Source organism: Desmodus rotundus, chromosome 10 (assembly GCF_022682495.2).
Source record: "Desmodus rotundus isolate HL8 chromosome 10, HLdesRot8A.1, whole genome shotgun sequence".
In the NCBI taxonomy this organism is placed as follows: Eukaryota; Metazoa; Chordata; class Mammalia; order Chiroptera; family Phyllostomidae; genus Desmodus; species Desmodus rotundus.
The window spans coordinates 18,166,798-18,179,562 of NC_071396.1; the positions used below are offsets into that span (position 1 = coordinate 18,166,798).

The 12,765-nt window shown below is 42.7% G+C and overlaps 1 protein-coding gene across 7 annotated transcripts in view; it reads right to left on the minus strand.

Moving 5' to 3' along the window:
* The window catches only part of RYR2 (ryanodine receptor 2), a 522,347-nt gene that overhangs the window by 136,332 nt on the left and 373,250 nt on the right, over positions 1-12,765 (minus strand). For all 7 annotated transcript variants that reach the window (XM_071219601.1, XM_071219596.1, XM_071219600.1 and 4 more), the window contains exons 49-55: positions 10,478-10,647; positions 9,051-9,271; positions 7,763-7,853; positions 5,545-5,685; positions 3,797-3,960; positions 1,635-1,713; positions 68-157 (exon numbers count right to left, since the gene is read on the minus strand). In XM_071219601.1, the coding sequence (XP_071075702.1) occupies positions 68-157; positions 1,635-1,713; positions 3,797-3,960; positions 5,545-5,685; positions 7,763-7,853; positions 9,051-9,271; positions 10,478-10,647 (956 nt within the window). The remainder of the gene's footprint in view (positions 1-67; positions 158-1,634; positions 1,714-3,796; positions 3,961-5,544; positions 5,686-7,762; positions 7,854-9,050; positions 9,272-10,477; positions 10,648-12,765) is intronic.

The window sequence follows — 12,765 nt, forward strand, 5'->3', positions numbered from 1 at the left end:
AGAAATTACATAATGAAGAAAAACATTTTGAAAAAAATTATAACTATATAACCTTAAAAACCCTCACCTTTTCAGATAATAGTTTATATGGTTTCATTAACGGTTGAACTTTAGATGAGTCTGAATATGTTTCCCCATAAATCCATCCATTGGCCAACTAAAAAAAAAACAAAACAAACATCAAAATAGTTTTGTATGTATTAATCTCAGAGAGTATAGGTGTGCACATGTTTGAGTGTGTGTTTGATAAAATAAATCTGAAATGAACCCAGATAAAGACTAAGGTTTGAATTTTATCCAGCATTAAGTTAATATAAAAATTTCCTGGCCAACATCAGTCTAAGTAATCAATCACCTGAACAAGTCTTTTTATCCAGAGTGTAGAAGCACCCAGACTTCCTTAAACAGACAGGCCGGGCCTGAGCCAGGGAGGGGAAGCCCCAGCCGGCATCCTCTCCCCGACCTGTCCTGGGTGGGACCCCACCTGTGGCACGTGTGTGTGAAAGAGGCAATAGGAGTGGTGTTTCGTTTGGAAGTGTCCTGAATACTACTACTCGTTTTGCCCACTGCTCTATCCAACACCCCTCAACACGTGTCTTCCCCGTGATTTTGTCTCTGCAATATCATGTCTGCCTGCGGAATGTGGGGGACTGGTGGGCACAGCCCAGCAATCACTGCCTTCTGTCAACTTGTCTCCAGTCCCGCTCCACCAGCTCGCTGCCTAGAAGACTGTATAAAACAGACACCTAGCTCTTACCGCCTTACCTAGCAAATCGGTTAAATTACTCAGGAAAGAGCCACATGCTTATAAAACAGAAGGGTCTGTCAGAGGGAGGAGGACCGGGTGGCCGGGGCCAGGGCAGGATCTGGGTGCAGGGGGCACCACTGAGTTGCTGGGTAACAAACATCCTCCGGCACCTTCGCTACTGGATTTTCACTTCTCCCCATCACTACACCCTCATTTCAGACTGTGCACGCCCTCAGCTCGGCTTCCCTGACACACCATCACCTCTCAAGTGTAACAACGCCCAACTTAAATGTGGCCTCTCGGCACAGCATTTCCTTCAAAACCCTCATAATGCCCCAGATCTCACCTGCTTGGTCATCTCACTTAGGCTGGCTTTGCAACACGAAGAAACATGTCACCGTGCCAAGTAATCTATTCTTACTGAACTGTGTGTCAACTTGGTAATAAGAAGTACAGCAAGAGAGTTAAATGTATAAACAATCACTAAATTCCGATTAATAATTTTCAATATTTCATCTAATATAAAATGACACATAAAGCTAAAGGTTCTTTAAAAGGTTTTTTAAAAAGTTCTTTAAAAGTGGACCCACAGTCACTACTTTTTCCTGAAGCTCCTGATGATGTTACTCTTTATTCCCACAAACAATGCATTATATATATGATGTAATAGATTTTTTTTAATTTAAAACTGTGATTTTTATGAATATTTCTGTTCCTATGTGTATCAGAGGCAGAGCTACCAAAATACTACATTAGCAAGTCACGGTTAGATGTGCTTCCCTCATCTAAACCAAGCTCTCACTTCAACAGAGAAAACTGTCCGGTCAGAACCACCGGGGGTGGGCACCGGCACACTCGGGGCTGACTCGGGTGGCCCTGGCGTTACCTTGTCCATGGACCATCTGTCATGGGAGTGCTCGGCATATTTGTTAATGAAGTATTCCAGCTTCTCGGGAATTGTGATACTGTGAGAGAAACAGAGAGAAAAGGCTGGGTTCTCACAGGATTACAGGAACTCCCATTAACAATTTACTCACAGCTTCTGATTGCTTAAATCCCATTCAATGCATAGCTGTTTAAAAAATGGTTTTAACAAGATATTACTTTTCCACACGACAGGAATAATATAAGATAAGTCAAGGAGATAAGGTTCCATCTGCTTATCATATGCTAATTCATACTTTATAATGTCTTAACATGAGTTATATAAAATAAAATTATACACAGTATAAATAAAAATAACTAAAATGTATTCAAAGATGAGGACAATCGAGATACAGCGAGATGCAACAAGTGTCAGGACACGCTTGTCCCCCACATCCAGTTTTTGAAATTACTTTTCTTTTTTGACTGAAATCTCTCCCACAACAACACTACATGAGTAAAAAATGGCTGAAATCTGACCTGTTACATTATTTAAGTATACTAAAATTTTAACCTAATTTCATACCACTAGTGATGTAGTAATGATTTTAATTATTAATGCTCAAAACATACCATTCTAATTGTCACTAATAAAGACTCTAGGGAACAGCAATTTATAACATTTATTCTTGATTCCTTTTATGTTTAAGTAAATATTTAATCTCCTGAACAGGAGCTGAGTGTATGCGATTGATGACCAAATCCAATGGTAATTTTAAGATTTCCAAATATCAAATATATCTATCAATGAAAAATTACTATATAGCATTTTAATGCAATTAACCTCGAGACTAGAATTCTAACTGAAATGTACTGGAATGAGATGGTTTACTGTTCTTCTCCAGCAGTGTTATCAGTCAGTAATTGAACTACAGGATATACATGTAAGAAGTGACATAGAAAAATCACAGAAACAAAGAACTTACTGAGATTACTGTTTAAACCTTCTATTATAGAAGCCCCCAAAGAGGAAGTCTAGGTAAATTAATACACATGCCCAACACTTACTAATTAGACTTCATTAATCAAACTATGACATTGTTCTGATGTTATTTTAAAATCCTGGATTATACTGTATGTTAGCAAACCACAAACTTACCCATGTGGGAATATGAATGTGTGGTTTTGGTTTACTTACTTTGGAAGAAATACAAAGGATTAGTCACATAAGCCCAGCACTGGGGTAGGGTCCTTCCTCACAGGACTGTCCTCAAATACCAAACATGCAAAGTGAGGACATTGCCAAGCTAATAAAAATACCACTAAGTTTGAAGGGATCTGGGTGTGGGGGCTAAACCAGCCGGTAGGCTGCCCTGACCTTCAAGCTCCGAAGCCAACTCCAACACCGTGGAGAGGGACTATCGAGGGATGGCCCTGTGGTTACTCATCTTGCTGAGTGACCCCAGCATTGCTGAGATGAATGGGGCCTGAAGAGGCAGCTTCCTTGCCAACAGGAAACCATGGTCCTACTTAAAGACAGTAACAGCAACAACAAAAGTGCTGAACTCCAAACACCTGAGGTGCCCAAACATCCTATTTGTTGGACAATTTATGCAGCTGAGTACACGGAAGATGTTGCATCACATTAAGTAACATTTTATAGGCAGTGAAGGTTGTCACACTGCATTCTAATCGTGCACTAACTTTCCCATGGACATTCTCATCTGATATTCCCATCGCCTTCAGACTGGGCTTTGCACGCTGAGCTTCATAGGCAGCTCTAAGCCTTGCTGTGGAGAAGGGACCGCATTGCACCCAGAGTACCCGGGTCAGAGATGCAACAGGGAAGTTGGCTGAAATTTTAATGAATACTTTGGGCAAATTTTCAGCTAACAATACAACCAATGTGATGCACTTGATTCTCCTTACTCCAGACTTCCCACGTGTTGTTCACAGAGAACTCTGATGTCACTAAGGGTGCCCGACAAGGTCCATCTCACCTACTTCTGACACTCGGATAAGCACCATCGTTGCTGCCATTTCATCAAGGAAGGGGGCCCCTAGTAAAGGACACCAGTTCAAAGGGGGCACGGATGAGGGAATGCTCACTTTAGTACCTTAGTCAATTTCACACTTCATTCATCATTTACAGTAAAAAGCTGCTGCAACAGAAAGAGTCCATACTTTGAGGTTTCCACAGGTTGTGGGTTGAAGTTGCCTTCGGCATCCATGGAGGACTGTTTTTCCATCATGCTGACGTAATTGGACTCCATGTAGTCTGGAGGCAAAGCTCCGGCCACAGCACTCAGGCAAGGCAGGGCCAGTTTGAAAAGTTCTTGTTCATATTTCTGGGAAGAAATGGAGGGCCAACAAACAAAAGTATGTCACTGTTTAGCCAAAGTTGCCAACACAATCTCTGCAATGGATAAAATGTTGCAGGAAAAAATGTGAATCCCTCCTGCAACTCCCCCACCCAGGTAACTGAACTTGCTAGCAGATTTGGCCTCTTGAAAATGGAACACTCAGCCTGAAATCCCACAAACATAACAGAAGCCGATGGCTACACACTGCAGCTGCAACCTAAGAAACAAACTTTTGCTTCTCTAAACATTCATTCTTCAATATTTGAGGTGACGTAGCCTCAAATATTCTAAGTGTGTAACAAAGTAAGTGTGTGACATGTCTGTACAACATAAACATAATTTCCGTCAATGGGGACTGTATTTCTTAGTAACAGGTTATTTATTGCCGCCTCACATCGCAAAGGCCTGGCAGAAAACACCTGCAGAAAAACGTTCCCGGGGTAAGAGGCTTTACTGATCTGTGCTGCATTATGAAGGCATAAAAAAAACCCTGCACCAGGAAAGAAGTGCGACAGCAAATATGCATACTCAGAATTTCTGGGAAGAGGTATTTGTGTATTAATCACATCATTAAATTTGTATTTAGAGATTTTTTTAGTCAAAAATGGTAATCATCTAAAAGTTATCTCACTTTAGCCATTTGATTTTAAATTAATGTGAAATCTCCTAAAAATACCTTCTACATATTATTTTAAAAGGACTGTTTACCAAAGACAATTCAGCAAGAAAAAGTATCATGAAGTCACTGCCAAATGAAGTCCCAGAGGAACTGTCCCCTGTCCGGAAGTGAACTCGGGTCACAGGGCTCTGGTTGCCCAGTAACATCTGTCAGGGAAGTCCACAGGCCCGTGACCAACAAGCTCAGCACAATCGCAGGCAGCGTGGCATCTCGTCCTGTCTGCCGTGCGGCCATGTAGCTGCTGGAAGTGCCAGGCTCTCTGGTGCAAACGCGGGCTCTGCAAGGGCCGGCCGCATGGAGAGCGGCTCTGGGTGGGGGGGCTTCCTTCTCCACAGCAGCAAAGCAGGCAAGTCAGTGGACCCCTGAAACAGTATCCTTGGGGGACTTTATATACTATATTTTCATATTTGATATGATTTCTTCAGGCTTTATAAGATTGGGGAGGTGACTAGGGGGAGTTTGAGAACAAATAAGTCCAAATACATCAGAAATGTATCAACCCATGTGCATAATTCTCTAAAATGCTTAGCCATCTTAAACTCAGAAGGCATTATAATCACAAGAAACATGTTACCACAGCAGTTATGAAAAGTCAACATGTGGTGGGGGGAAATGAAGACAAGTGTACTTGAACAACAACATCAAAAATAATAAAAAGTTTAGAAGTTGGAAAGGCAAACTGCAACTGTACTTCAACAACAATAAAATAAAATAAAATAATTTAAAAAAAGAAAAAAGTCAATATGAACTGCATTCTCAACATTTGCTATAAGTTCAGAAAAGAAAAAGACATGTAAAAAATAAAATGATGTGAGTTTTGATAAGTCATATCAAGAACTATGGCTTCAATTACTTTAGCATAAAAATAAACCCATGAAATATTAAATTACCTTTTGAGACAGGGCATCAAAAATTCCCCAGAACAATTTTCTTGATAAATGAAGTTCTTCTTCTGAGGCAGCTCCGAAGTTCCCCCACCCTCCAGGCAGACAGTAGTATTTCCAGCACCTTTCATAATGATTTGTCAGCAGCTACGTGGGAAAACAATTATAAAAGCAATGAGCTAAAGACGCCTTTTATACTTTTCCATTTCTTCCCACGCAGCGTTCTACCACCGCATAGTAAGACCAACTGAACGAAACCGCTCCATCCACATGGATTCTTTGGGAGAAAGTTCTTACCGAGTATTTCACATCTCTTTGAAGCTTAGCGCGGACCACAGTCTGGAGATCGAACACCCCATTTTACAATACCTTACCTTGCACATTCTTCAGGAGTCTGTTTTCAGTGGCTCTCACTCACTCACAGTTTTATGAGCTGTTATCCTGACTCCAAGAGCATGACAAGGGGTTGATGCCAGGGTGACCTGGAGCACAAGCGTGCCCGGGACACAGGACCTAACATGTTCCTTCTAAAGGAGCTACACCCCTGGACACTTGAACTTCTTCTCTGCCAACCCTAATCGCCATAATTTATGATTTGATATCTCTCGGTAAACCCCCAAAACTGCCCACTTCAATAGTACTTTATCTAAGTACATTACTTTGGTGGTTATAGATACAATTTGTGATCTTACTGAGTGTCTACGTTTTCCTATAAACATTTTATTTGTTCAGAACTGAACTGGAAATTCAAAGATAAGTAAAGAATCTTTCAATTATTTGGTAGTTCTTTGGATAACGTATTCTTGATCTATAAACTAATATTCACAACTAGTTGCCAAGCTAATAAAATGATGTTTATGAATTAACTACAAGGTTTTGGATTCTCCTCTCTCTAAGGAGGGAAATGAGTTAATAAGGAAGGATTACTGTTATAAAAGCTAACTACATCACTTACAGTAAAAATATTTCTTTTAGTTTGGTTTCTCTCTCAGTTACAAAACACCCAAATTTAGGGCTCTCAAATGATAAAACACTGAAATCTGATTTGCTTAGACTGACTTGGAAATAGATATAATATGAGGGCAGAGGTGGGGGAGGGAGGTGGTACTTGCTCGGGTGGGGTGGAGGGATGGGGAGAAAATGCAGCCAATTGTAATTGAATAAAGATTTTTTTAAATTAAATAATAAAATAAAAGAAAATATTTAAAAAAGAGTTTTATTGCATAAAGTGATACTGTATCTTTTTTTCAGAGATCTTCCAGCTCATTTATACCAAGAAAATTTTGCAGGACAAGGGTTACCCTGGATGAAAAAAAATGATTAAAATGGGATTTCAGCAAGGATATGATTAACTTTATATAATTTATCCATCTATCTAAATTTATTAAACCAAAAGCAATTTTCATAGATGTTATTTTTGCTAAATACTGAGGCATGCTTAGCATAACAGCAGCTCAAAAAATGGGCACATTTGTGTCTCAAAACTCTCCTCACAGCATGTTGCTGGTGTCCGTGAGGAAGAAGGCGCTTACTAGACAGCAGTGCCGTGCCGTGCGGCCACCTGTAAAATGCCCAGACACGGCCATGACCTCCACGCACAGACCATGCTATCAGTCTGCATCTGGCATCTGAATCCCGAGCCTGGACCGGGCCGTCAGAGGACAGGAAATAGCCCCAGGTCAGCAGGACAGCGTGCGACGTGGCCGTTCGTGAGCAGAGTGACAGAGCAGAGCAGAGAGAATGTCAGCGACTTCTCCCCCATGGCAATTGGAGCTGCATGTACAGAAAGTTATCTTTGAGCCTTGTCGGATGGGATTTGGAAACTGGTATTGGATTGCCAACTCAGACAACACTGCCGCTAAAGCCTGCTCTTCATCCCTTGAGGTCGCTAGTAGTCGAGGCCAGGCTTGTTACCATGGTTCCCAGTCTGAGGATTTCTTGGCTCTTGTTTTTCTTGTGGCGCATTTGTTCCCACTGATTTCCATTGTGACCAACTTACAGAAAATCAGTCTTAGGATTTGTATGGTCTGTTATTGCTTGTTTATTTTAGGTTGATATACACATATCTATACTTACATGCCCATTTCAACAACTGGAAGAAATTCCCCAACATCTAACATCGAACATGATATATCTAAGAGATGTACAGGTTGTAACAGGAAACAAAGTCAGAAGACCCAAATAACTATGTAATCAAATAACTATGAATGTGTCCTGCCCTTACCTTAAGAGGCATCTTTGCATGTTCATTTAACAACGGAACGTCAAACACTAATCTTCTCAGTAAGTGCTGCATCATGGAAGGTCTCAGTTGGCTGGGGGGACAAAGCTGATTTTAATAATGAAGTTGACGTGTCTAATCTAGGTAGACAATTCAGTAGACTAAATTAAACATACCAAGAACTGCATGTACCCCTCTCTTCAGAGAATGTTAATTTCAGTGCCCCCAACCGAAAGATTAAACAACAGACACATGATTCTATCAGCGGTTCCACTGGCCCCTCATCTCCGCCCCCAGATCTGAAGGCCCATCCTTATTTGCTACAGGAGATGCGTCTCTTCTGCTCCCTCCCCTCTTAACGCATAGCCCGGAGCCCACAGTCTCCAGCAACCTGGCAAATGCGCCTTCCCTCACTCCCGGGGGTGAAAGGGTCTCCAGTACCTGGACTGGAAGCAGAGCATGAAGGGGAAGATGACTAACACAAGGTGTACACACCATGTCCGGCAACCCTGAAGGCTTCACCCCATTCTTTACGTAGAGAAAATCTGAGATAACGTATTTTGATTCCACTTTACAGAATCTTAGGGTCAGAGAAGTGAGAGAACTTATCTCCTAATCTCTCAGCAAACTCAGTCCCATTGGCTTCCACACCCCACACTCCACTGTGAGCAAACACCTTCCCTTCACCACATGGTGCCAGGTGACAAGCCTCCCCTCCCATGGCTCCTGCCCGATCAGAAAGGAGCCCCAGCTTCGCTAGGGACCCCCGAAAGTGTCCCTTTCACTGTCAGAACTTCAGAGGGAGGAGATGTGTTTCTGGTTTCCACCAGAGGGCATCTGAAGACTTCTACCTACAGAAAGTGGTTTCTCAGGCTGGGGGAAATGGCCGTCCTTCATCACTGCCACAGAGAAGTAAAGCCTTCACATTCACTGTATCGTTATTCGTATTTAACAGGACCTCTTTTACTCTTCCATCCTGGAAGAGGAGTTAAAACCTTCATACAGCTGAAAGGGGAGAATCTATTCAATATCTGATGTGGAAGTGGCCAGGGACCCCTCACAGCACCTCGCCTGCCAACTTCTAGCACGGCGGGTCCAGCTCCGCATCCAAGGCCCAGAGAGGCACTCCTGAACTTGACTCATGCCTTAGTACACAGGACTTCCTAAAGGAAATTAACTCTGGTACAGAAATTGTTCCCAAAATTCCTACCAATTTGTCAAGAGCTGCTGAGCAAATAAATTCTCTTCCTTAAACAGGAGGAGGCTTGGGGGACAGTTGGCACCCACTCACCCGCAGATGGACAGCAAGCAAACTTCTATGGAGTCCCGCTGGGCCCTGGTCAGCGAGCAGCCCTTCGACAGCCTGTACACGGTGTGGAGCAGCGAGTCGATGAGGGAAGCGTGGTGCTCGGTGCCGGCGAAGAGCGGGGCGCACCTCCTCAGCAGGGGCAGCACAGCTGTGCAGAGGTACCGGTTGAGGGCCAAGGCCATGTCCGTAGCACTCAGGGCCGCCTGGAAAGCAATCGGAGAGTATTGATAGAAAGTCGTCTGCCTTTGGGGAGCGACATGCTGATGTGTGATTTCGATATCTGGAAAGTGACAAAACGTGAAACGTGGGAGTGTGTTCCTCAGTCACACCTTTAAGTGTGGTTCACATAATCTTTACACAGAAAGCAGTCAACTTTCAACTGCTATCAGTGATAAAAATCAATAAAGCAATATATCCTCCAAGAGCCCAAGAGCCAAGAGGAGCGTATTCTATACTGAAATATCAAGAGGAGGAGAAATGAAAGATAAAGGCACTGATGACATCAAAGGGGGTGAGTGCTCTGCCAGGGGAAGAGAGAGAAGAGTCTGCCCTTGTGATACAGCTCACGCTCATGCATTCTTTCTGAATTCCACTGATTAGTGCTGTTGGTACTCCTGCTCACGCCCACCAGCGTCAGAGCTCAAGGGCTGACTGTCTCACCAGGTTATTATCTGTACTGTTTCGGCCCAGAATTTCAGGGGAACTCACCCAAAGAAAAAAAGTTCAGTTTCATTTTTTATGATTCTCATCTCATGACTTTCATAAAAGAGCTATTGTCAACTAAAAATCTATTTCCCCAGAAATCAAAAAGACTCATTCGGCTGAGACTGAAACAAGGCATCACTAAGACCAGTGGCCGACATGCAGAGCTGCAACTTCTTCCCCAGCCTTTGAAACAGCCGAGCACATCCACTGATGAGGGCCGATTCTCGATTTGGGTCACTGGACACTCGGGACAGATTTTAGCCCATCTGTATGGTGACAAGTGAGAACACCAGGATGATACTGTAATTACACCACTCAACAGCATCCACTTCACCGTCTTAATACTCTAATTGCGTCACCAAGAAGAATAACTGTTTAAGTCAACACAGAGGTTGTCGGGAGCCACTGGGGCGTCCCGAATCAGGGCCATGTGAATGTCTCCTTGTCTTCCATTGCACCTGGTCAGAATTTTTACCTCATTCTCCAGCTGTAGTCTCCTCCACTAGTCAACAAATTCCTTGAGGAAATGGTCTATTTTATTTTCTGTTTACCCATTTTATTTTCTGCTTGCCTAAAATTGTAATAGGTACTCAATAAACTTTAGGTGCCAGTAAATAAATGAATAAATACATCTATGAAGAAAACATCATAAGCCAGAGAGAGAATAGTCCAAAGTTGAGGAAGCCAGTAGCTCACATCATTACCGTATCTAAAGAAGCAGCAGCCCGGAGATCTGGCAGAAAGCCGACCTCTAGCAGGTGGAGGAGGAAATCTTGGACCTCAATCCCATAGACCCTGTCAAGGAACAAAACCATGGCTGCCTTGTGGTCTGGGCAAAACCCCGCAGACATGTCGGGCTCCACCACACTCCCATCTACAAGAGAGAAGGCAACATGCTGCAGTCAGTGGCCCGGCCCTTCAGGAGACAGCTACAAATGGCTACTTTCCAGCCTCCCCACAGTTTCCGTAAAGCTATCCATCAAATGGTTTTCTGTTATTCTACAGAACAAGCAGATGCTGGGGCCTGGCTGAGGACCTATGATGGTGCAGCTTAAAGCCAAGGTCATTTCAACGCTATGCGCATGTCCACTTGTCAGTTATGTGCACTGTGTGGTAAGGACACAGCACTGAGCTAGACACTGAGAAGGAGACAAAGGGTATTCACCCCCACAGAGTGAAGCGAGGAGTCAAATCCATGAAGAGTTAAAACGTAAACTAAGGTGTTCACTCTTTTCAAGAACAGGAGCATCTTTTACATATTAACAAAACTCATTATCCACTATGTGATAATCATGGCACATTTACATATTTATAGGATAATTACAAAATGATGAAACAACTCTAAGAAACCAGTTTGACTTTCAAATGAACTATGTTTAATTATAGTGGAATTAACAACGTTTAAAACATGTTTGAGCCCTGGCTCGTGTGGCTCAGTGGATTGAGTGCCAGCCTGCGAACCAGTTCAATTCCCAGTCAGGGCACATGCCTGGGTTGCAGGCCAGGTCCCCAGCAGGAGGTGCGTGAGAGGCAACCACACATTGATATTTCTCTCTCTTTTTTTCCCTCCCACCTCTCTCTAAAAATAAATAAATAAAATCTTTAAAAAAGAACTTGTTTGAGAGTTGTACTATTGTCTCTGACAACAACCAGCGTTGATGCCTACATAAATTACTAACCCCTTATCATAAGTCCACAGACTCATGGGTTGGGGGCCATTAATATGAGGAATCACAGGAGGACTGCATCAGTTTACACACGGGGGCAGTAGTGTGTCTCCCGTTTGGCCATGTGCTACCTATGCCACTGCTGCTCACAGCACTGCCAAGGCCCCACAAAGATGGCCACAGAACCTTGAATAAGGTGCAATCTTGGACAAAGAAGGACCAGGGGAAGACGATACGCGACCATAATCACTGATGTCCAAAACAATACGATTTTTGGTTTTCATTCATGGTCAAGGAATGGATTTTATATTTATATCATGAAAATAAACAAATAACAATATTTTAAAGGAAATTAGATTTTAAAATAGAGACTAAGGTTGTATACCTACTAACTGGCAAATTTAAATCTAAACCAAGTAAAACTGGATTTAAAGTCCAACGAAAACTGATTCAACCTAGTGTTAAATCAGCGTGCTAAAATTTTCTATTTATCGATTTGAGAGAGAGAGAAAGAGAGAGAGAGAAACAACATTTTGTTGTTCCCCTTATTCATGCATTCATTGGTTGATTCTCATATGTGTCCTGACCCAGGATCAAACCCACAACCTTGGTGCATCAGGACGATGCTCTAACCAACTGAGCTACCCAGCCAGGGCCTATAATTTTCAATTAAAAGCCTATATGAAATTCCAGTTCAAGTCTCCTAAAAATCTATACAAAATTTAAGTTTATGATTTTATTATCGAAAAAAATTTAAATTGACACAAAATTAAAATCGATAAAAAATTAAAAATAAAAATTGATACAAAATTTCAATTTTTCACATTCTATTCTTTTAACATATAGTTGAGCCTAAGAAAACAGTGAGCCACTCACTGACCCTAAAGCTAAGCCTGAGTTTTAAACGCTCGCTCTTTTAAGGACGGCGACAACGGCAGCCACGTGGGACCCAGAACTCACGGGCGTGCCACAGATGCTGCAATCTGTTTACCATCTGCCCAAACCACTGAAGAAAGCAAAGCCCACAGGTGGCCTCCTCTCAGACATCTGGTCTGTGAACTGGAGTGAGGAGGGCCGGGGCATTGGCCTTACCCTTGGGGCCTGCAGGGTTAGTCTGCCTGAAGTAACCACCTCGGACTTTGTCCAACCTGCCTGCGCCCAGAGCCTTGGGAGTAAAGTGTCCTTGTCTCCTTGCCTCCAAGCTTTCTGAGCCCCTCTCTCTTTCACTGTTATTCTGGGCCACACTCCTGTTCTAGAACAAGTGTGATGAACATGTTTAAGAGAGGTCCTTAGCTAGTATCGAATGGGGTTACTGATATTTGGAT